The 25,631-nt window shown below is 39.3% G+C and overlaps 1 protein-coding gene across 3 annotated transcripts in view; it reads left to right on the top strand.

Annotated features, from left to right (window-relative positions):
• Positions 1-25,631, top strand: part of LOC26526255 (unconventional myosin-VIIa) — a 713,556-nt gene that overhangs the window by 166,723 nt on the left and 521,202 nt on the right. For 2 of the 3 annotated variants that reach the window (XM_026976731.1, XM_026976733.1), the window contains one exon: positions 982-1,010. In XM_026976731.1, the coding sequence (XP_026832532.1) occupies positions 982-995 (14 nt within the window). In that variant the 3' untranslated portion in view covers positions 996-1,010. Of the gene's footprint in view, positions 1-981; positions 1,011-23,805; positions 24,381-25,631 lie in introns of those variants that run through there. The other variant, XM_026976734.1, reaches the window with a different exon arrangement.

Genomic DNA, 25,631 nt, shown 5'->3' with positions numbered 1-25,631 from the left:
TTACGCCTCGAGAGTGGGTCTGCCGCTCGCCAGTGGGAGCCAATGGCGTGGGACGCTCGTAGAACTCACTTCTTCTCCCCACACCACTTCTGCGTCTTGAGCGTTGTAGGAACGCCTGGAATTTGGTGAAGCCTGTGTAATTAGCAGGATGCTGTTCACCACAGTTGTAGCAAGTGCATAGCTCCTCCCGTGGTCGACTGCAGTCTTTAGCAGGGTGTTTACCGGCACACTTTACACAGATATGAGCCTGCTGCAGTATTTTGTAGAATGGCATCGGTGGCACTGAACAACAGAGCTGCGCTTGCGGAGGGTCTCAAAAATAAAGCGCATATGGCAGAGTGACTTAACTGACACAATCTCCTTGTTATAGGCAGCTGCGGCAATATTCAGGAAGAAAAAGTTGACAGGCTTAGCTTCCGGGCTGCCTGGCAATGCACCTCGCTGTCGTTCTTAGTATCCAAGTCAGTAGGGTTTCAGAAGTTTATGGACTTTTAATCTATATTATTTGTACTCGATTGCCACCAAGTAAAAACTCTAATTTTGCATTGCCGTAACATGATAATTATTTAAATAAATCATAGAAATAGTAATAGGTGAATACTTGTACACAATAATACCGAATTATTTAAATAAACTACTTTATACTAGAAAATATGTCGTTAGAGTATTCAGCTCGCGACGTGGACAATATATAAGGTTGTCAAATATCTCCCTTCCGCATTTCTGTCTTTTGAATTTCGCGGCTATGTACAAAGCTACAGAGCTCGTATCTGGTCGGGGAACTTGACTATAGCGTTCTATCTTGTTTTAGTTTTCAATTTGATTTATGGATGCTTACATCGAAAGCAACGCACACAAGATCGAACTGTTAGTCGACTAACTTCTTAAGCATTAAACAACTATATTTTTCGCTGAACAGACTTACCAGAGCTCGAATGCCATCTTGATAATTTACTAAGCTTTTTAGTGTTTTTTTTTTAGGTTCCGGCTTTTGAAGATTCGTTAATATGGGATTGTATTAATGGCTCTAGAGCTGGCTCCATGCTCTCTCGAATTTTCATTCAAAAGCCAGAGAAAAAGCGCTCTAGAGCCATCAACTCTTTTGTACGTATACAGCTATAATCGACCAAAATATGACCTTCACTTTACAAGTTTTTTATTATTATTATAATTATAATTATTATAAGTTTTATATATTATTTTTGATCGATTGCCAACATGTAAAAAACTATACTATTTTTCGAATACATCATAGCAATAGTAATAGCCGAAGATATGTATATAATAATACGTAATAAATTTCATAAATTTCTTTCTTCTAGAATAATTGTCGTTAGAGTATTCAGCTTAGGGTGTGTAAAGCATATTTGAAGTCAATGTTTCTAAGGTGCTTATGTCCGCACTTCGTGTCTCAAAAAAATGAATATTTCTTGTAAATACCTATAGATTTGCAACAAAACTTTTTGCCACGCCCACTCCAAGGCCCACAAGCCGCCCAAAGCTGTCACGACCTCACTTTTAAAATATTTTTAAGTTATTTTTCATTTCATTATTTTTTCCCCAATTTCTACCGATATTCCAGAAAATTTTGAAATTTCTCGTTAGCACTTCCACTAGCTGAGTAACGGGGAGGAGTAACTATCTGATAGTCAAGGAACTCGACTAAAGCATTCTATCTTGTTTTATATTTATTTTATATATACCGGCATTTTTATACCCGTTACTCGTATAGTAAAAGGGTATACTAGATTCGTTTAAAAGTATGTAACAGGCAGAAGGTCGTTTACGACCATATAAAGTATATATATTCTTGATCAAGTTCAATTGCCGAGTCGAACTGACCATGTCTGTTTGTCCGTCCGTCTGTCCGTATGAACGCCTCGATTTCAGGAACTGTAAAAGCTAGAATGTTGAGAATAAGCATGCAGCTTCCAGAGACAAAGACGCAGAGCAAATTTGTTAAACCAAATTTGTCTTTTGAATTTCGGGGCTATGTACAAAGCGCTACAGAGCTCGTATCTGGCAATACTATACATAATTTGAAAGGTCTTGACATAACCTACAAAACGACGCTATGCATGATTAGTGACCTGTGACGACAAATACCGATCAAATCATGGAATACATCGAGTTAGACCGGCATGTGGCATCTCGTGACATCGCCCAGGAGATGGGAGTTAGTCACCAAACCATTTTAAACCATCTGCAGAAGGCTGGATACAAAAAAAAGCTTGATGTTTGGGTGCCGCATGATTTGACAAAAAAACCTTCTGGACCGAATCAACGCCTGCGATATGCTGCTGAAACGGAACGAACTCGACCCATTCTTGAAGCGGATGGTGACTGGCGACGAAAAATGGATCACATACGACAATATCAAGCGAAAACGGTCGTGGTCGAAGGCCGGTGAATCGTCCCAAATAGTGGCCAAGTTGGTATTGACGGCCAGGAAGGTTTTGCTGTGTGTTTGGTGGGATTGGAAGGGAATCATCCACTATGAGCTGCTCCCATATGGCCAGACGCCTAATTCTACCATCTACTGCGAACAACTGGACCGCTTGAAGCAGGCGATCGACCAGAAGCGTCCAGAATTGGCCAACAGGAAGGGTGTAGTGTTCCACCAGGACAACGCCAGACCACACACTTCGTTGATGACTCGTCAGAAGCTACGGGAGCTCGGATGGGAGGTTTTAAAAATGGGACCACTATCTATTTTTTCAAATATTCGATACTTATCGGCGGTTTATTTTGGTAAAAATCACATATTTATAAAACTTGATATTTGTATTCCTATTTTCAACATTATTTTTAAAAACCTACCTTAAAGAAATTATTAAAATGGGACGTGGAAAGCAGTGCACTTACGAAAAACGTGACATGATAAAAAACTCATATCTCAAGGAAAATCATACAGATATATTGGTCGAATTCTTCCATGCTCGAACAAAATGATACGTAAATGAATCACCTATACTGAGAAGCCCGAAACATGTGGAAGAAAACGATCACTGGGCACCCATCTCGACAAAAGGCCATTTAAAGCTCCTACCGAACTGAAAAAGGAGTTCAAAATATCCGAAACAGTGCAAGCGGTTCGCACATATCTCAGGGAACACGGTTTAAAAGCCTCTAGTCCAAGGAAAGTACTCCTTTTAAATGCCAGCGCATTAAATTTTCCAAGGAACATTTAAATTTTCCATGCGAAAAATGTAGGAACATTTTATGGTCAGATGAGAGCAAGGTTGTTCTTTTTGGTAGCAAGGGATCTTGATCGTAATTAAGGCGCCCTAAGAATACCTTATATGAGCCAAATTACACTGTCAAAAAAAATGACACAAGGAGGATCCAGTGTAATGGTATGGGCTTGTTTCTCGTACTATGGAGTTGGGCCCAATACATTGGATAAACCATCATGGATCAACATGTCTATGTGGATATTTTGGAGACGAATATGTCGAATTTGCCGAATATGATATGCCGCTAAAATGGGTCTTCCAACTAGACAACGACCCCAAGCACACCAGCAGGAAAGCCAAGGATTGGTTAAAACAAAAATCTGTTCCTGATTTGGAGTGGCCTGCATAGTCCCCAGACCTAAATCTAATCAAAAATATTTTGTCGGATATTAAAAACGCAGTTGTAGCTTCTAAGCCAACTAACAACGAAAGCCTTTGGTCCGTAATTAAGGAGTCTTGGAGCAAAATATCCTAAAAGCCATGCATTTTGTACCATTTCGAATTGAAAATTTAAGCATTTTTCATAAAGTTCGCCTAATTTTGTCGTTCTTAATAAAGTTCCTTATTTAAGATAAGAATAAATATAACCATTTTAGTTATTTTTTATTTCCTAATAAGTGAATTCTAAAAGGGTATTTCCGCTCCTTTTAAACCCTAAATTGTAGGTAGGGGACTACTTCAAACTTTTATTGGGCAAGTGGTGCTATTTTATTTTTCGCAGCTGGACGCACTTTACTTTACCGTTCTCAATAACTAGTGTTACAAGAAATATTTAAACCGTTGTAACTTTCAGTTTGCACGGGATCGACAGTTTTATTATTTCGATACCACTAAGCGCAAAACTGTTTCTTACCATTCCTAGTTATTTTTTAAAATTACTACTGTAACATCGGACGACGCAATAGCCGACCTGTCAGCCCAGTTTTTTCAAACATATCCAACGTTACCTCATTCCCAATAGCCTTACTTCTACGCGGTAAGCCTCTACTGAAACAGTTTACCATATCTCCGGTATCTTCACAGTTCCTCCATATATGGAAGGGAATTCTTTGTGATTCCTCTCCATAAAAAAAAAGGTAACAAATTGTATGCAAGCAATTACAGAGGAATCTCTAAACTGTCGGCTATCCCTTAGCTTTTTGAAAATGTTATCACTCCTCATTTTCAGCACCTTTGTAGGTCAATTATATCACCCTGTCAGCACGGTTTTATGAAACGCTGATCAATAACCACTAACCTTTTGGAACTTTTGGAACTTCCACGGCTTCAAAAATAATCTTCATACATAATCTAACCTAACCTATTTATTCCAAATTATACAGTTATCAACAGGCTTATGAGCAAGACATCGTATTGCAATTATGCAGAATTTCAAGAATTGATCTTGACTGCTCATGAAAGTCTTCTATACCCAGCCATACAGAAAACTACTTAACTTTTCGGGGAAACTTAATATTTCTCTAATAGCCAGCTAATTTTATTAATGCGCTATTTGAAGTCTGGCAAAAAGAGAACACCGTGCCACAGACATGCCAATGAAGACCATCCAAACCAGAACATTACCGCGACAAATTCATGATAGATTCTGAGTTCCAAAAAAATTGACTAGAAATTACCTACCCCAATTTTAAATCATTGTAGATCTATGAGTGACATGAGCACTACAGAATATTATCAGATATACAGATCTCTAATCATGACTCTCTGCCGCTCTTAAAGCGATCAATGCTATCTTTTTATCACATAATTAGATCTTAAAAATTTAATATTCTTAATATTGTTAAACAGATCCTATAAAGCTTCCCAAATATTCTATGCAATCTCATAACTGCAAAATCTCTTTTGGACTCATCGGACCACTGATAAGTTTACGTTTAAATTTACATTTTTAAAAGTATAACGCCGCGGCACAGCATCAAAGCGGCGCAGCCAAATAAAAAACGAACTTTCATAACAAGCTGTTTCTTTTGGAAAATATATGTTTAAAACGTACTTGGCATACCGGCAGACAGCTATTTTTAAAACAATGCACTAGGGCTCTAAACCAGGAAGTAGATGGATAAACACCAATACATTAAAAAACTATCTTCTACCAGGGCTCGCCCACGCCTAAGCTCACTGGCTCAAATTGTATAAGACCCTTTTCAGGGAGCTGGGACAGAAACGACGCCTTCAAATAGTAGGCGCTGTTAATTTAAACTCAAATTGTGACGGTGCCAAAAATAATACAGTCTTTCGCAGTCGCGAAAATCTAACTCGATTAGGCTTCATCCTAATAAATAAAAAACTATAATCATAATGATACCGAAGCCGGGAAAAGATCATACTGCACTAGCATCGTACAGATTAATAAGCTTACACTCGTGACTTTTTAAATTGCTTGGAAAAAGCATTTTGACTCGCATATTCCCATATTTTCTCGTATTCCACAGAAAGTTATCCCCGCATATGAACATTTCTTTCTATGAAGTCAATGCGAAAGTCAACAGAAAACAGATTGTGGTATTAAAAAAAATACATTTTAATATGTAACGATTTTAACAAGACGAATCTTTAAATTCAGGGGCATAAGGGCATGACCGTAGAGAACATAGCTATTTATATATATTAGTTTGGCAAATATCTCCCTTCCGCCTTTTTGTCTTTTGAATTTCGCGGCTATGTACAAAGCGCTACAGAGCTCGTATCTGGCAATACTATACATAATTTGAAAGGTCTTGACATAACCTACAAAACGACGCTATGCACGATTAGTTTGGATATTGCGTTCAACAATAAACATGGAGTTCACTAACGCCGAAATTCGCGCTTTTTTAAAGTTTTCCTTCGTTAAAGGCAAATCCGCTAGAGAAACGTTCCGTGAGAATAATGGTGTTTTGGGGGATGGTACTCTATCACTTCGAACCGCGGAGGAATGGTTTCGACGATTCAGAGCCGGTGAAAACGACACCATGGATAAGCCAGCCGGCGGAAGACCTGTGACGACAAATACCGATCAAATCATGGAATACATCGAGTTAGACCGGCATGTGGCATCTCGTGACATCGCCCAGGAGATGGGAGTTAGTCACCAAACCATTTTAAATCATCTGCAGAAGGCTGGATACAAAAAAAAGCTTGATGTTTGGGTGCCGCATGATTTGACGCAAAAAAACCTTCTGGACCGAATCAACGCCTGCGATATGCTGCTGAAACGGAACGAACTCGACCCATTCTTGAAGCGGATGGTGACTGGCGACGAAAAATGGATCACATACGACAATATCAAGCGAAAACGGTCGTGGTCGAAGGCCGGTGAATCGTCCCAAACAGTGGCCAAGCGGTTATTGACGGCCAGGAAGGTTTTGCTGTGAGTTTGGTGGGATTGGAAGGGAATCATCCACTATGAGCTGCTCCCATTTGGCCAGACGCTTAATTCTACCATCTACTGCGAACAACTGGACCGCTTGAAGCAGGCGATCGACCAGAAGCGTACAGAATTGGCCAACAGGAAGGGTGTAGTGTTCCACCAGGACAACGCCAGACCACACACTTCGTTGATGACTCGTCAGAAGCTACGGGAGCTCGGATGGGTGGTTTTATCGCATCCACCATATAGCCCGGACATAGCGCCAAGTGATTACCACCTGTTTCTGTCCATGGCGAATGCCCTTGGTGGTGTAAAGTTGAACTCAAAAGAGGCTTGTGAAAAGTGGCTGTCCGAGTTCTTCGCAAATAAGGAGGGGGGCTTCTACGAGGGAGGTATTATGAAGTTGCCGTCTAGATGGAAACAGATTATCGAACAAAACGGCGCATATTTGAACTAAATCCGATCACTGTAACACTTTTTATAAAGCATTGAATAAAGAGCAAAAAAGCGGAGATATTTGCCAACCTATTATTTTCTCGCTCAACTAGCTGTTTTTGTTCAAAAAGTCGTAACTGAAGTCTTTTATATCGAGCTATTTTACTATTTAAATGGTTCCATAAAAAGATTATTAGTTAAAAAGCTTATGAATAGGGAAAAATGTTTTTACTGCTCGAGGCGCAGGTGAGCCTATCGACAGCAAAGAAGGTTGGAATGTGTGAAGAGTCAAGGGCTAGGAATGTACCGGGACTTGAGGAAATACGTGCGGAACTTCGAAAGCTGTATGAAGCATAAACAACTAAAGCCAGCCAGGAAAATGCTAACCCAGAGGAACCATGGGCCACCGGATTTCGACCCTTGCCGCGGTCAAAACTCGGAAATTCGATTGCTGGTTCCTGTAGATCGGCAACCACCGGTACGGTTCGCTTAAGGTAATGATAACGAATAACGGAGTGCAGCTTACGAGCGGGGCATACAAGAAGTTTCTGGAGGAGCTGGGGGTGCGACACCAGCTCATGTCTCCATACACCTCGCAAGAAAACCCAACAGAAAGGGCCAATATGACCGTCAAACAAATGACACAGGGCCGATCAGAGGACGTGGGACAAGAACTGGCGGGGGCTGCAGCTAGTAGTGAATACGAGTGTGGCGGAGACCACTGGATACTCGCCAGCATTCATCACGTAGGGCAGGGAGCCAAGGCTGCCGAATGCGTTGTTTGACGTGCAGACGACCGGGGCAGGCAGGGGACAAACGCCAGCAGAGAACGCGGAAACCTGAAGAAGATCTTCGAGCGATCTGGAGCGGACGAACATGGAGAACCCGGCGCAGGGTCCGGCGCGCCACTATAATATCCGGAGGCAACACGGAAACCAAAGGTGGGGGACGCAGTGTGAGCCAAGAAGCACATCCTGGAGCATGCGGCAAGGGGAGGTAAAGACGGCTTATATTACCGACTTGAAGCCGAAGAGAGCGGCAGCAGAACCCGGTTAGTGAGAAGGGGGATACGCGGTATCGAAGCGCCACAGAAGTTACTCACACACACAGGCCAGTGGGAACGCCAGAGCGGAATGGATGGGATGGTATCGGGATGGGGGCGGTGCGATAGCGACAGTCGAAAAATACTGAATACAAAGTACATCAAACATTTAATTATACCGTACACAAACATTACACAAATCTTGATGAATAATCTATGTATATCTAGGATAAGCCACTAAAGTCGCCAACATCGTCAACTTCATATTATTAAAATAATATAGCTTGACTGACAGGAATATGTAAACAAACAGTTCATGATGAATAGGTTGACAGCTGAGCAGCGATACCACATCGTTGAATTTGAATTCCAAAATCAAAGGTCGTTTGTGAAAGTGCACCGTTTGCTTCGTCCGTTTTATGATGCTCATAATCGGCCATAAATTCAGACTGTGCACAATACTATCGAGAAGTTTTGCTCCCAATTCACTCTTTTGTACCTCCGGCCATCGTCTAGACTTCACAGAGTACTGAAGAAAATATTGCGGCGGTTGGGGCCAGTGTAACAGAAGACCCGAACATATCGATTCGTCCCATCCTCAGGAGTTATACCTTTGCCCATCGACATTGTGGAAGATCGTTCGCAAAGATTCAGCTGGTTCAGAAACTGAAGCCAACATTGAACGAGCTATTGCCGACATACGGACTCAGATGCTTGAAAAAGTGGTGGAGAATCGGACTTCCAGAATGCAGTTTCTAAAAAACTCACGTGGTGGTAATTTGCCCGAAGTTATATTCCATCATTAATGCCATCGAATTATCTACCCCAACCTGCGCATTTTCATTTTCAATTTAAGAACATAAACCTCCTAAACAAAAAACCGTTTATAAGACGGTATTGTTGAGCCGTCTATATTAAAATATATTATAATAGGCCAGTTCTCTTGGTCCCCAAGAAATCACTGCTTTAGACAGCAGTTGGTCGTAGACAATAGTCAATTAATTGCTAGCTGAGAAATTCGAATTTCTATGAATAAAATATTTATCGAATGGAATAGAATCGCTATTATTTGGCTTGAAATTAGCCCCCAATTCCTTTCCTAGAATGATTACACTTGTATTTGCAGACCTGCACTCCCTGCAAGCATTCCTGTATATGGATTATTTAGCTGTGGTCGGTTTTTCCAGAGAGCATATGTTAAAGACTTTTTCAAAATATACAGACAACATAATTTAAAATTACATCCAGAAAAATTTACTTTCTTTATGAAAGATAAATACAGATTAGGTATATTTTTAGGTATTTTTTTATGTGCCAGAAGATTTTAAATATAAGGTCTTGGAGACAAAGATATAAGATTCATTGCATTTTGTTCAGATATATTACTCCCCTTAACGAAGCTCTGTGAAAGATTGTCACAGAAAAGCACGCGTGAAAATGTGGAGGCATCTTGCCGCTTACCGCAATTTGTGCGCCAAAACTAGCACACGTTCATACATACCCTGCTATCCGATATTGTTCTCGGGACCATAGCTTAGTTTCAGTTAATCTAGCTTAGTTTCCGCTCATCTAGCTATGCAACTTTCGCTTTAAGTTCGTCATTCAGCCGACTCAATATCTGGCGAATCAACGATCACATCCATCATGTCCATTGATGTCGCCGCCCAGTCGCTTGATAAAATAGATTTACAGTATAGAAGTAATAATAGAAACTGTTTATGAAACTAAATCTATAGATTCAATTAAGAATTCTGTAAAAGATCCCAAAAAAACTATATAGAATGCTATAGTCGATAGTTCCTTGACTATTAGATACCCGTTACTCGGCTAGTGGAAGTACTACCGAGATATTTCAAAATGTTCTGGAATATATAGAAATTGGGAAAAAATTAAATCCAATTGGGAATTGAAAAATGTAGAAATTGGGGAAAAATAATAAAATTAAACAAAACTTTTATAGTGTGGGCGTGACAGTTTTGGGCGGTTTGTGGGTTTTGGAGTGGGCGTGGCAAAAAGTTGTTTGGCAAATCTATAGAAATTTACGATATACATTTAAAAATGAGAAAATATCACAACATTTTTCAAAAGTGTGGCCGTGACAGTTTTGTGGGGTTTGTGGGCGTTAGAGTGGGCGTGGCAACATAGGTATATGCATATGCCATTCATATTTTCATGTATGTGGGCACACTGCCCATATTTTTAACAAGGCAGGAAAGGAGAACTATTCCGTTGACGTATGCGTATGATGTCCCGGCATCAAATTCGCATCCCGGCACACATCCACAAATTAGAAGAAGACGTACTGTACCTCGAAGATATAGACAAACCGGTCAACATCTACATATTTTTCAAATTCAGAAAATATGTGATGTGGTGAAGAAATCCCTGGTCAGCGCAATTTTATGCGAACAGCCATATTGTCGTTCATAAAGTATAAATTAATAGAGTCATTTCAGACAACCACTTTTCGTTATACACCTTGGTAACCAAAATCTTGGACACAAATGAGCATAGAAACACAAGGGAGAATGCTATATTCGAGTTCCCCGACTATCAGATACCCATTACTCAGCTAGTGAATGTGCAAATATGAAATTTCACAATTTCTGACATATCCATAGTGATAAGGTAAAACAATAGTAAAAATTACTAAATGTTTCAAAATTGGCGCGTATCAGTTTTGGGCGGCTTGTGGGAGTTAAAAGGCGCGTGGCCAAAGTATTCTAGACCGTTGAAATTTGCAAAACAAATAATACAGCGAAAAAAATCAACATTTTGATTGCAATTTACAAGCCTAAAAAACAAGCCAAATCAATAGAAAATGGCAAGAAAAATATTTTTTTAAATATTATTTATTCGATCTTCTTAGAAAGTAAGAGACTAACAATTTTCAAATCCTAATTTTATACAATATTAAACAGTCTCTATAACTCTATTCTGGAAAAATACGGGCTTAATGACCATCGTTAGGTCGGAAGATTGTCCTCAGTATCTTCGATTGAGCCCTTGGAATGATGTCAATATTACAGCTGCTGGCGCTTGCCCATAGTTGGGAGCCGTACCTTCATATTGGTTTTAATACGGAGTTATAGAGTAAGACACTGTAGTCCAGACAGAGAGATGGCCGAGAGTTAATAAACCAACTACAAACTCGCTATGGTATAGTGGTATTTAATACGATTTCTATTTAGGATACGTTGAAAAAAAGCTTATTTGGGAATTGTTTTATTTAGGAGTAAGATGTGTTTCTGACGTCAATAATTGTGATATGTCTAGCTTATGCCGTGAAACGCCGTTGGCATTCCATATACGTAGGGCAGGCATTGATTATTTGGATCGTTGTGATATTAGCATTTCCATGAGGAGATTTTGGTTCCGCATAAGGTCTACCCTAGTCCGCATGAACGACATGCATTCAATCATATGCTGCTACCTACTCTAGCGACAACAACACGGCTAAACTGCTACGCCCACACTTTTAAAAAATATATTTAATTAATCAAGCGACCTGTCTGGTCTAGTACGTTGGCAGAGTCGGTCAAAGAGCACATACGAATTATATTGAAAAATGTAGGCCTGTACTTAGTTTTTATCTCACATTTCTCAAATCTCACATTTTAGCAATTTACGGAATTTTAAAGTTAATATTTCCAATACCAAAACAGAGGACATACGATTTTAAAACATGATAAACAGAAGTGGTATTATAGTCATATTGTGAAACATTTACGTATGTTCTCTGTCGGAAAAGTTAGGGAAAATATTCAAAAAAATTTTGACTCGCATATTCCCATATTTTCTCGTATTCCACAGAAAGTTATCCCCGCATATGAACATTTCTTTCTATGAAGTCAATGCGAAAGTCAACAGAAAACAGATTGTGGTATTAAAAAAAAAAACATTTTAATATGTAACGATTTTAACAAGACGAATCTTTAAATTCAGGGGCATAAGGGCATGACCGTAGAGAACATAGCTATTTATATATATTAGTTTGGCAAATATCTCCCTTCCGCCTTTTTGTCTTTTGAATTTCGCGGCTATGTACAAAGCGCTACAGAGCTCGTATCTGGCAATACTATACATAATTTGAAAGGTCTTGACATAACCTACAAAACGACGCTATGCATGATTAGTTTGGATATTGCGTTCAACAATAAACATGGAGTTCACTAACGCCGAAATTCGCGCTTTTTTAAAGTTTTCCTTCGTTAAAGGCAAATCCGCTAGAGAAACGTTCCGTGAGAATAATGGTGTTTTGGGGGATGGTACTCTATCACTTCGAACCGCGGAGGAATGGTTTCGACGATTCAGAGCCGGTGAAAACGACACCATGGATAAGCCAGCCGGCGGAAGACCTGTGACGACAAATACCGATCAAATCATGGAATACATCGAGTTAGACCGGCATGTGGCATCTCGTGACATCGCCCAGGAGATGGGAGTTAGTCACCAAACCATTTTAAATCATCTGCAGAAGGCTGGATACAAAAAAAAGCTTGATGTTTGGGTGCCGCATGATTTGACGCAAAAAAACCTTCTGGACCGAATCAACGCCTGCGATATGCTGCTGAAACGGAACGAACTCGACCCATTCTTGAAGCGGATGGTGACTGGCGACGAAAAATGGATCACATACGACAATATCAAGCGAAAACGGTCGTGGTCGAAGGCCGGTGAATCGTCCCAAACAGTGGCCAAGCGGGTATTGACGGCCAGGAAGGTTTTGCTGTGAGTTTGGTGGGATTGGAAGGGAATCATCCACTATGAGCTGCTCCCATTTGGCCAGACGCTTAATTCTACCATCTACTGCGAACAACTGGACCGCTTGAAGCAGGCGATCGACCAGAAGCGTCCAGAATTGGCCAACAGGAAGGGTGTAGTGTTCCACTAGGACAACGCCAGACCACACACTTCGTTGATGACTCGTCAGAAGCTACGGGAGCTCGGATGGGTGGTTTTATCGCATCCACCATATAGCCCGGACATAGCGCCAAGTGATTACCACCTGTTTCTGTCCATGGCGAATGCCCTTGGTGGTGTAAAGTTGAACTCAAAAGAGGCTTGTGAAAAGTGGCTGTCCGAGTTCTTCGCAAATAAGGAGGGGGGCTTCTACGAGGGAGGTATTATGAAGTTGCCGTCTAGATGGAAACAGATTTTCGAACAAAACGGCGCATATTTGAACTAAATCCGATCACTGTAACACTTTTTATAAAGCATTGAATAAAGAGCAAAAAAGCGGAGATATTTGCCAACCTATTATTTTCTCGCTCAACTAGCTGTTTTTGTTCAAAAAGTCGTAACTGAAGTCTTTTATATCGAGCTATTTTACTATTTAAATGGTTCCATAAAAAGATTATTAGTTAAAAAGCTTATGAATAGGGAAAAATGTTTTTACTGCTCGAGGCGCAGGTGAGCCTATCGACAGCAAAGAAGGTTGGAATGTGTGAAGAGTCAAGGGCTAGGAATGTACCGGGACTTGAGGAAATACGTGCGGAACTTCGAAAGCTGTATGAAGCCTAAACAACTAAAGCCAGCCAGGAAAATGCTAACCCAGAGGAACCATGGGCCACCGGATTTCGACCCTTGCCGCGGTCAAAACTCGGAAATTCGATTGCTGGTTCCTGTAGATCGGCAACCACCGGTACGGTTCGCTTAAGGTAATGATAACGAATAACGGAGTGCAGCTTACGAGCGGGGCATACAAGAAGTTTCTGGAGGAGCTGGGGGTGCGACACCAGCTCATGTCTCCATACACCTCGCAAGAAAACCCAACAGAAAGGGCCAATATGACCGTCAAACAAATGACACAGGGCCGATCAGAGGACGTGGGACAAGAACTGGCGGGGGCTGCAGCTAGTAGTGAATACGAGTGTGGCGGAGACCACTGGATACTCGCCAGCATTCATCACGTAGGGCAGGGAGCCAAGGCTGCCGAATGCGTTGTTTGACGTGCAGACGACCGGGGCAGGCAGGGGACAAACGCCAGCAGAGAACGCGGAAACCTGAAGAAGATCTTCGAGCGATCTGGAGCGGACGAACATGGAGAACCCGGCGCAGGGTCCGGCGCGCCACTATAATATCCGGAGGCAACACGGAAACCAAAGGTGGGGGACGCAGTGTGAGCCAAGAAGCACATCCTGGAGCATGCGGCAAGGGGAGGTAAAGACGGCTTATATTACCGACTTGAAGCCGAAGAGAGCGGCAGCAGAACCCGGTTAGTGAGAAGGGGGATACGCGGTATCGAAGCGCCACAGAAGTTACTCACACACACAGGCCAGTGGGAACGCCAGAGCGGAATGGATGGGATGGTATCGGGATGGGGGCGGTGCGATAGCGACAGTCGAAAAATACTGAATACAAAGTACATCAAACATTTAATTATACCGTACACAAACATTACACAAATCTTGATGAATAATCTATGTATATCTAGGATAAGCCACTAAAGTCGCCAACATCGTCAACTTCATATTATTAAAATAATATAGCTTGACTGACAGGAATATGTAAACAAACAGTTCATGATGAATAGGTTGACAGCTGAGCAGCGATACCACATCGTTGAATTTGAATTCCAAAATCAAAGGTCGTTTGTGAAAGTGCACCGTTTGCTTCGTCCGTTTTATGATGCTCATAATCGGCCATAAATTCAGACTGTGCACAATACTATCGAGAAGTTTTGCTCCCAATTCACTCTTTTGTACCTCCGGCCATCGTCTAGACTTCACAGAGTACTGAAGAAAATATTGCGGCGGTTGGGGCCAGTGTAACAGAAGACCCGAACATATCGATTCGTCCCATCCTCAGGAGTTATACCTTTGCCCATCGACATTGTGGAAGATCGTTCGCAAAGATTCAGCTGGTTCAGAAACTGAAGCCAACATTGAACGAGCTATTGCCGACATACGGACTCAGATGCTTGAAAAAGTGGTGGAGAATCGGACTTCCAGAATGCAGTTTCTAAAAAACTCACGTGGTGGTAATTTGCCCGAAGTTATATTCCATCATTAATGCCATCGAATTATCTACCCCAACCTGCGCATTTTCATTTTCAATTTAAGAACATAAACCTCCTAAACAAAAAACCGTTTATAAGACGGTATTGTTGAGCCGTCTATATTAAAATATATTATAATAGGCCAGTTCTCTTGGTCCCCAAGAAATCACTGCTTTAGACAGCAGTTGGTCGTAGACAATAGTCAATTAATTGCTAGCTGAGAAATTCGAATTTCTATGAATAAAATATTTATCGAATGGAATAGAATCGCTATTATTTGGCTTGAAATTAGCCCCCAATTCCTTTCCTAGAATGATTACACTTGTATTTGCAGACCTGCACTCCCTGCAAGCATTCCTGTATATGGATTATTTAGCTGTGGTCGGTTTTTCCAGAGAGCATATGTTAAAGACTTTTTCAAAATATACAGACAACATAATTTAAAATTACATCCAGAAAAATTTACTTTCTTTATGAAAGATAAATACAGATTAGGTATATTTTTAGGTATTTTTTTATGTGCCAGAAGATTTTAAATATAAGGTCTTGGAGACAAAGATATAAGATTCATTGCATTTTGTTCAGATATATTACTCCCCTTAACGAAGCTCTGTGAAAGATTGTCACAGAAAAGCACGCGTGAAAATGTGGAGGCATCTTGCCGCTTACCGCAATTTGTGCGCCAAAACTAGCACACGTTCATACATACCCTGCTATCCGATATTGTTCTCGGGACCATAGCTTAGTTTCAGTTAATCTAGCTTAGTTTCCGCTCATCTAGCTATGCAACTTTCGCTTTAAGTTCGTCATTCAGCCGACTCAATATCTGGCGAATCAACGATCACATCCATCATGTCCATTGATGTCGCCGCCCAGTCGCTTGATAAAATAGATTTACAGTATAGAAGTAATAATAGAAACTGTTTATGAAACTAAATCTATAGATTCAATTAAGAATTCTGTAAAAGATCCCAAAAAAACTATATAGAATGCTATAGTCGATAGTTCCTTGACTATTAGATACCCGTTACTCGGCTAGTGGAAGTACTACCGAGATATTTCAAAATGTTCTGGAATATATAGAAATTGGGAAAAAATTAAATCCAATTGGGAATTGAAAAATGTAGAAATTGGGGAAAAATAATAAAATTAAACAAAACTTTTAAAGTGTGGGCGTGACAGTTTTGGGCGGTTTGTGGGTTTTGGAGTGGGCGTGGCAAAAAGTTGTTTGGCAAATCTATAGAAATTTACGATATACATTTAAAAATGAGAAAATATCACAACATTTTTCAAAAGTGTGGCCGTGACAGTTTTGTGGGGTTTGTGGGCGTTAGAGTGGGCGTGGCAACATAGGTATATGCATATGCCATTCATATTTTCATGTATGTGGGCACACTGCCCATATTTTTAACAAGGCAGGAAAGGAGAACTATTCCGTTGACGTATGCGTATGATGTCCCGGCATCAAATTCGCATCCCGGCACACATCCACAAATTAGAAGAAGACGTACACTTTGATATTGCCACGAGTTATCACTTACCTCCACTGTACCTCGAAGATATAGACAAACCGGTCAACATCTACATATTTTTCAAATTCAGAAAATATGTGATGTGGTGAAGAAATCCCTGGTCAGCGCAATTTTATGCGAACAGCCATATTGTCGTTCATAAAGTATAAATTAATAGAGTCATTTCAGACAACCACTTTTCGTTATACATCTTGGTAACCAAAATCTTGGACACAAATGAGCATAGAAACACAAGGGAGAATGCTATATTCGAGTTCCCCGACTATCAGATACCCATTACTCAGCTAGTGAATGTGCAAATATGAAATTTCACAATTTCTGACATATCCATAGTGATAAGGTAAAACAATAGTAAAAATTACTAAATGTTTCAAAATTGGCGCGTATCAGTTTTGGGCGGCTTGTGGGAGTTAAAAGGCGCGTGGCCAAAGTATTCTAGACCGTTGAAATTTGCAAAACAAATAATACAGCGAAAAAAATCAACATTTTGATTGCAATTTACAAGCCTAAAAAACAAGCCAAATCAATAGAAAATGGCAAGAAAAATATTTTTTTAAATATTATTTATTCGATCTTCTTAGAAAGTAAGAGACTAACAATTTTCAAATCCTAATTTTATACAATATTAAACAGTCTCTATAACTCTATTCTGGAAAAATACGGGCTTAATGACCATCGTTAGGTCGGAAGATTGTCCTCAGTATCTTCGATTGAGCCCTTGGAATGATGTCAATATTACAGCTGCTGGCGCTTGCCCATAGTTGGGAGCCGTACCTTCATATTGGTTTTAATACGGAGTTATAGAGTAAGACACTGTAGTCCAGACAGAGAGATGGCCGAGAGTTAATAAACCAACTACAAACTCGCTATGGTATAGTGGTATTTAATACGATTTCTATTTAGGATACGTTGAAAAAAAGCTTATTTGGGAATTGTTTTATTTAGGAGTAAGATGTGTTTCTGACGTCAATAATTGTGATATGTCTAGCTTATGCCGTGAAACGCCGTTGGCATTCCATATACGTAGGGCAGGCATTGATTATTTGGATCGTTGTGATATTAGCATTTCCATGAGGAGATTTTGGTTCCGCATAAGGTCTACCCTAGTCCGCATGAACGACATGCATTCAATCATATGCTGCTACCTACTCTAGCGACAACAACACGGCTAAACTGCTACGCCCACACTTTTAAAAAATATATTTAATTAATCAAGCGACCTGTCTGGTCTAGTACGTTGGCAGAGTCGGTCAAAGAGCACATACGAATTATATTGAAAAATGTAGGCCTGCACTTAGTTTTTATCTCACATTTCTCAAATCTCACATTTTAGCAATTTACGGAATTTTAAAGTTAATATTTCCAATACCAAAACAGAGGACATACGATTTTAAAACATGATAAACAGAAGTGGTATTATAGTCATATTGTGAAACATTTACGTATGTTCTCTGTCGGAAAAGTTAGGGAAAATATTCAAAAAAATTTAGCAAACTTGCATTGTTACTCCATTCGTCCAATGTTCTATAAATAATCAAATTCATTTTTGACAATTGAAGATAAAGGTTATGCATGTTTGGGTACACTAATCTCACACTAGCATTACTCAGGAATCTATAACGCTTATCCTAATAACACTATGAATACGGAAAGTACTTCCGCACCAGTTCTGTTACGCCGATATATTAGTGCCCTTGTTCCTCAACTTGGGCAGAGGAAGAGGTATTCGATGTGCAGGCACCAGGTTGCCAGCATATGCTTCCCCTTTTAAAATGTATTCACCGACTAATTGTATCGTATATGCTTTCAAATTATGCATTTATTACATAATTAATTTCTGGCTAGTTCCATGGATAAAAGTAAGCTAGAAGATATAGAAGCTACATTACTTGATAATAATTCTTGTAGCGGAGAGTATCGAATTTGCCCCCTGAAAAAGGTTCACACGTCAACAAAACTGCTGAGTATTCACGACTACAAACGTCGCTTTGCCTTTGTGAATACAAAAACAAGACTGATTCTGGCCGCTGAAAAATTGTTTTTATTAATAAAAGCTTTAATTATTTAACATTTTAGAGGGTAAAAATAATATTCTAATTATGCTTAATAAACTTAAATGGGTAAACTATAAATGGGTTTTACACAAAAACATATGTGAATATATGACACAAGAAAACTGTGTTCCGTCAAACTTACCCCAATATAATCTTGGGTGTTGAGATCTCGACGCTCTGAACCCTGGGTATTACTAGATATTAAGGTGAAATTATACATACATTCCCCTGGACCCTGGTTATTAGTAGATATTAGGTTGAATTATACATATATATAGCTCTATATTATAAACAGACTTTGTTTCCCAGAGTGGTTGAAGATTTTCGGCCAGGCAGCCAGGTAATTTTTAAACTTTTTAGGTTCAAACAACTTCTAGAAAGCAACATCATTCGACCATCAAGATCGTCCTATAATAACCCTATTTGGTTTGTTGATAAAAAGGGGTTGATGAATTCGGTCATAAAAAAAAAGAATGGTCATAGATTTCAGGAAACTGAATCAAAAAACCGTTAGTGATAAACACCCAATACCTAATATTTCTTCAATATTGACAAACATGGGTGAGGGTCTGTATTTTAAAACACTGGACCTTAAGTAAGGCTTCTATTAAATATAACTGGCGGAAAGGGATAGAAAAAACCCGCGTTTTCTGTAAACAATGAGAAGTATGAGTTTCCGTTCGGACTTTAAAAAGACTTCCGTTCGGTTTAAAAAATGCACCGAGCATATTTCAGAGGGCTATTGATGATGTCCTCCGCGAGAAGGTAGGAAAAACCTGTCATGTCTATGTTAAAGACTTAAAAAAGAGGACCATATTAACAAGGTTTTAAAAAACCTTGAAGAGGCTAACATGAGAGTGTCTCAGGAAAAATCCAAGAATTTTAAAAATCTTCTGGGATTTACTGTGTCCAGAGGTAGAATTCAAACTCCACCAGAAAAGGTGGAGAGGTGGAAAGGTTCCCGAGAACCCTTTTCGACCTTAGATCATTTATAGGGTTAGCAAGTTATTGTAGATGTTTTATCAAGGAATTCGCTAATATCACCAGACCCGAAATTCTTAAAGGGCGAAAATAGCAAAATAAGTGCTTATCACTCGAGGAAAGTAATTATTGAACTAACGTAGAAAGAAACTGAAGCGTTTGAAAAACTAAGGGATATATTGACCTCTAAAGATGTCGTTTTGAAATATCCGGATTTTAAAAAACCCTTTGACCTAACAACAGATGCCTCGGGGCATGGCATCGGAACGGTGCTATTCCAAGAAGGTCGTCCCATTGCACTTATTTCTCGGGCACTTCGGAATAACGAGGAAAAACGAGCCAGAGCTCCTAGTTTTGTTTGGGCTTTACAAAATTTAAGAAATTACTTGTATGGTGTAACATCTATACAGATCATCATCAGAAGCTGACATATGCTGTGTCCGATAAGAATCCCAATGGCAAAATAAAGCGCTGGAAAGCCTGTATTGACTAGCATAATGCAAAAATAATTTACAAACCCGGCAAAGATAAATATATTATGTAGCCGATGCATTATCACGTCAAAACGTGAATGCCTTAGACTCAGATTCGCAATGTTTCGACATTTTTACAATCCATAGCGAAGAATACCTGACCTACACTATAGAGATCACTGACAAACCAGTGGTCCTCATCTGTTATAACCTTCGTGCTATTTCAGAAGACGTAGTTAATTCAGGAGTCGTCAATGGATTGCGAATGGATCCATTGCGAACTACCGATCCTTGCTTTTATATTGTACAACACACACTGATCGAACTTTTCCCGTCAACAACATTTCGATACTTAACGTATTTGGTAACTGACATCCAAGTTAAATCGGAACAAATGGGAACAAACCCGAGCCCACCGAGCGGCACTGGAAAATGTTAGGCAAATAATGCTTGACTATTTTTTTCCTTACATGTCCAAATGAACAACAGAAATCGTTGCGAGCTGTAGAGTCTGCTCAATGACTAAGTATGACGGACATCCCAAAAACAGATGTTGGGCAAAACAGGGCAAAAACGTGTATTGAAATATTCTCAAAGTTTGCTGTGATTCAGCCAATTTGCTCAAGGGCATACCAAAAAACCCAATTTTTGGGGTGGCTCATAAAAACAATATAAAAAAATAAGAATTTACTAATACTAGGAAATAAGAATAGAATAGGAATTAAAATTTTTACTTTTTCTTTTATCTTATACTAACATCAGCGCTTTTAATGACGACCTTTACGACTGCAACAGTTTATCTGACAAATTAAACACTACATTTCAGACAAGACTCAACGAACTAACCGAAATAGTTAACTCAATTAGCAAAACAGATAAAATTGACTCTGATCATCTATACGAAACAATTCTAGCAAAAAATAGAATGATTATCTCAGACTTACAGAACTAAATCCTTGCTTTAACACTTTCAAAAATAAACTTGATCAGTCCAGTAATGTTAAACAACGTTTATGTTAAGGATATGACATTTAAGCATTTCACTAATTTTAACATAACAGATGTATTATAAGTAGCTTCTGTCAAAAAAACGCAGCAACTAATATCTGGAACACTAGCGCAATGAAGAACTCGCCCTGGCCATCTGGATAGGCTGGTTGTAATAGACGACGGCGAGATCATCATCCACGATGCTGCTGTAAACATCTCAGGGTCTTCGAGCTCACCGTCGTCTATCTCCGGAACCTACCTGGTAAACTTTGACGACGAAATCACGATTAACGGAACACGTTACACCAACAACTATGGTGTCTTTAGAAGAAAACCGGTGGTTTCTGCAGTCACTCATATCAAAGTGACCAAGCATCGGGAGCACTTGAGCTTGCCCCTTCTTTATTAGATGAGTTTGACGAATTTACAATACATGTTGACCTACAGACCTATATGGAGCGGCGGAGTCACACTGCCAGCCGTCATGATTTGACTTCGGAAACGAAGCGAGATCATCAAGAACCTACAAGCAAACACTAGTAAAACCGAGGACGCTCTTCACTTAGCTGACGGAGGAGTTAACAGAAGCTAAGCTAAATCGATTAAGTCGGATGCCCGTGCAACAAAGTTTGGCATTTATTGCGGGTACGGGATCCTGAGTACGTTTTTCACCAGATTCAGGATCACTAGGAGCACCAACACGATGGCGATGAAATTAAGAGTGTGATGCACGCCTAGGATATCGTCCTTGTGTTTTGTCAGCTCTACAGTGTTGATCACGTTGGCAGTATGGAATCCATCTTGGAACTTTCCCTCGACTGGTTCAAAGTACTGGTCTTTCTGCTTCGACATGCTTCCTTTTGCAATCACCTTGTGGAGACTGCTAGAGGGCTTAGCTGGTTATCCTTATGCGGCGGAAATAACATGCGTAGATACCATTCGTGTCCAGGGTTTTCTTGTCCCACTTGGGTCAATGAATTCTTCTGGTCCTGGCGAGTCAAACCTTCTGGATCCGAAAGACAGTGTTACTTCTGGATTTAAAATCTTCTGCCTCCAAGGGACTATATCTCTTTCAGACTTGGAATCTGTTTCCGAGAGACTGTGACGCTTCTGTCCCCCTCTTTATTGGGCTGAGGTCTTTTGTACACATTTTTAAATAATGTGATATCTTTTCACTTTTTTATTAGTCTTGTAAATTTCTATCGATTTGCCGAAGAACTTTTGACACGCCCACTTTACCGCCCAAAACTGTCACGCCCATACTTTTGAAAAAATTTGAATTTTTTTTAATAACATTTTTTTTTTGCATTTTTTGTTCAGAAAATTATAAAATTTCTCGTTCGCACTTCTAATAGCTGAGTAACGGGTGCAGGAATGCACACAATCTCTTTTTTTCTTCTTTATTTATATGTTCCAATACCTATGATTCTAATATGTATGAAATAAATTTTTTTTTTTTTTGTACGCCCAACCGACCGAGGAGCGCTCCGGGTGTCGTCATCCAAGCGCACCCTTGGCCTAATTGACATTAGACGAAATATGGTCTGAAAATTGGTGTTTAGGGTCTAAAATAACACCAAGATTATAAATTGTGTGTTTTCCGAAGTAAGTTCCAAAAGGTTAGTGATTGTTGATCTGCGTTTCATAAAACCGTGCTCTACCTACAACGGTGTTGCAAATGAGGAATGATAACATTTTTAAAAAGCTTAGGAATTGCCGACAATTTAGAGATTCCTCTGTAATTGCTTGCATCCAATTTGTTACCTTTTTTATGGAGAGGAATCACAAAGGACTCCAACGGTTTAAATAGTTCTTGTTACACTGGTCATTGAGCATGGTAAAGTAAAGTACATTTATTCTTGGTCAGGATTAAAAGTCGAGTCGATCTGGCAAGATCGTCTGTTCGTCCGTCTGTCAGTCTGTACGTATGAATGCCTCGATCTCAGGAACTACAAAAGCAAGAATGTTGAGATTAAGCACACAGCTTCCAGAGACAAAGAAGCAGCTCCCACAAACCGCCAAAAACTGAATTCTTCTGGTCCCCACACTTCAAATAATTTTAAGTTTTTTTTAATTTTATTTTTTTTTCTCCAATTTCTACCAATATTCCAGAAAATTATGAAATTTCTCCTTCGCACTTCCACTAAATGAGTACGGGTATTTGATAGTCAGGGAACTTTACCATAGCATTATATGTTTTTTTTTGTTGTGTTTTGTATCGGCGAGATTGGCATTATCATGCTTAGTCTTCTTTTTCTAGAACTCATTGTTCTCGACCTTGTATAGATGCAGAGATGGTCGCCATAACGAGAATAAATCGTATAATTGAAGAGCAGCGATTTGCTCAACTCCGAATCTCAAGCTGAAGTCAACACCTGAATTATCTACCTTGTCTTTGAACATTTTAAGGATGAAGTGAGGTAACGTGCTGTTAGTGTTAGTTTGCTAGTTTGTTTTGTCCTCCGCTAAAGGTTTTGTATTCATTACATTGAAATTTTACATTACGCAATCGGATTTATTAGTGGCTTTCTTTATGTCTAATTTAAAATGACACCTATATTATGTATATTATGTATATTATATATAGTGGTCCGGATCGTGACATAAGGTTATGCATAATAATATGTCGCTAATTAAATAGTTAATAGGCTCAGAAACGTTTCCTTTATTCCCACATTTAAAATAAAATTTTTTGTTTAACTTCCCTTTACAGGAAATGCCAAAACAACAAGAAACGACAACAGTTCTAGATTTGGCAAATTTATGCAAGTTTGCTTTGACGATTACAACTGTATTAAAGGATGCGTAATTCAAGATTACCTGCTCGAACAATCTCGGATAACATTTCAAAGTGAAGGGGAACGGAACTATCATATTATGTATCAATTAGTAGCTCAGGGGCAGAAAAATATTGGCATAGCAAAATCCTTTCATCTAAGGCCACCTGAGTTTTACAAATATCTAAATACATCCAATTCTGAAAAAATAAATATGAGCTTAGAGTCAAAGAAGTTTGATGCCGTTACCATGGCGTTTACGGTTTTACAAATTCCCCAATTTGTTATAGATGGCGTTTTTAAAGTACTCAGTTCCATTTTGTGGCTAGGTAATATAGAGTTTATGGACGTTGATGGAGAAGTCACCGATTTTTCAGGTTCAGACCAAGAAGCGATATCGAGTATATCAAACCTATTGGGACTTAATCGCTGTGATTTTAAAAAGGTTTTATTAATTCGCCAAATAAACGTTCGAGGAAATATTACGGAAATTCCTTTAAAAATTAAAGAGGTACGTATCATAGAAGAGTTTTTAGTTTAAAATTAGTATAATTCTGTCGAATGTTGGCAACTCATGCAAAATATAATGTTGAAACGGCGCAACAGTCAGTTCGATCTATATATTTAAGCAACAATAAAAACGGGAGCGAACGTTATTGACGATTGTGTGGGCTATCTGATACCCGTTACTTAGCTAATAGATGTGATGAGAAGATATTTTAAAATTCGTTTGTGTGTTGAAGGCTTGATAGTGTCTACTTTTTTTCTTATTAAGAAGAGTTTTTGTTTGATCCGGTAAACATAATTTTTGGGACAACATTTATTTTCTCTTATAATCTGTTCATTGAGTGGACGTAAAGGGGCGTGATAGTTTTGGGTTGTTTGTGGGCATTAGACTGTATGCGCAGCTCCCGAAGTGTTTCTTTAAATAAATTAAATAAATTCCACGTCGGGTGGATTCGACTTGAGTTGAGACAGAGACATAGACGCAGCGCAAGTTTGTTTCCAAATGTAGCCACGTCCCCTCTAACGCCCAAAAACCGCCCAAAACTGTCACACCCACACTTTTGAAAAATGTTGTGATATATTATATTTTAATTTTTAAATATATCCTTATAAATTTGCTTAGATTTTCAAAAAACCTTTTTGTCACGCCCACTCTAACACCGACAAACCAAAGAAAAGTCTTATGCCCACACTTTAAAAAAATGTTTAAGTTTTTTTCATTTAATTATTTTTTCCCCAATTTCTCCAGATAATGTTTAAATTTCTCGTTTGCACTTCCACTAGCTGAGTAACGGGTATCTCATAGTCGGGGAACTCGACTATATCGTTTTATCTTGTTTAAGATTAAAGGGGAGTTTGGTTATGATGGAGGAGTAATGTTTAAATAAGAATGGGAAGGTGGTTTCTAGGGCTATTCCAGCAGAGGCAAGAACAAAATCTTTTTGTGAAGGTGCTGTTAGTTGTAGTAGTGGGTTAGTGGTCGAAGATTTTCGTTTGGGAGAATACAGTCTGAGCGATCTAATAACTTGTTGCCTTTTGTTAGCCCTGGGGTATTCCCAGAAAGAATGTTACCGATTCGAGTCACCTAGGACTCGTGGGTCCTAAGGGGTGTGGGTAAGGTTTTTCGGGAAAGGAAGTTTTGGAGGTTGTTCATTCTGAATTTGTGGTTAGGTTAATCCAACATCTCAAATCTTTTCAATGTCTGAGTTAATTTTGTGTTGCAAATGGGAGACTGATTTGTGTACTAAAATGGCTG

This window comes from Drosophila erecta, unplaced genomic scaffold (genome assembly GCF_003286155.1).
Source record: "Drosophila erecta strain 14021-0224.00,06,07 unplaced genomic scaffold, DereRS2 tig00000021-arrow-pilon, whole genome shotgun sequence".
Lineage (NCBI taxonomy): Eukaryota > Metazoa > Arthropoda > Insecta > Diptera > Drosophilidae > Drosophila > Drosophila erecta.
This window is presented reverse-complemented; position numbering and strand designations above follow the sequence as displayed.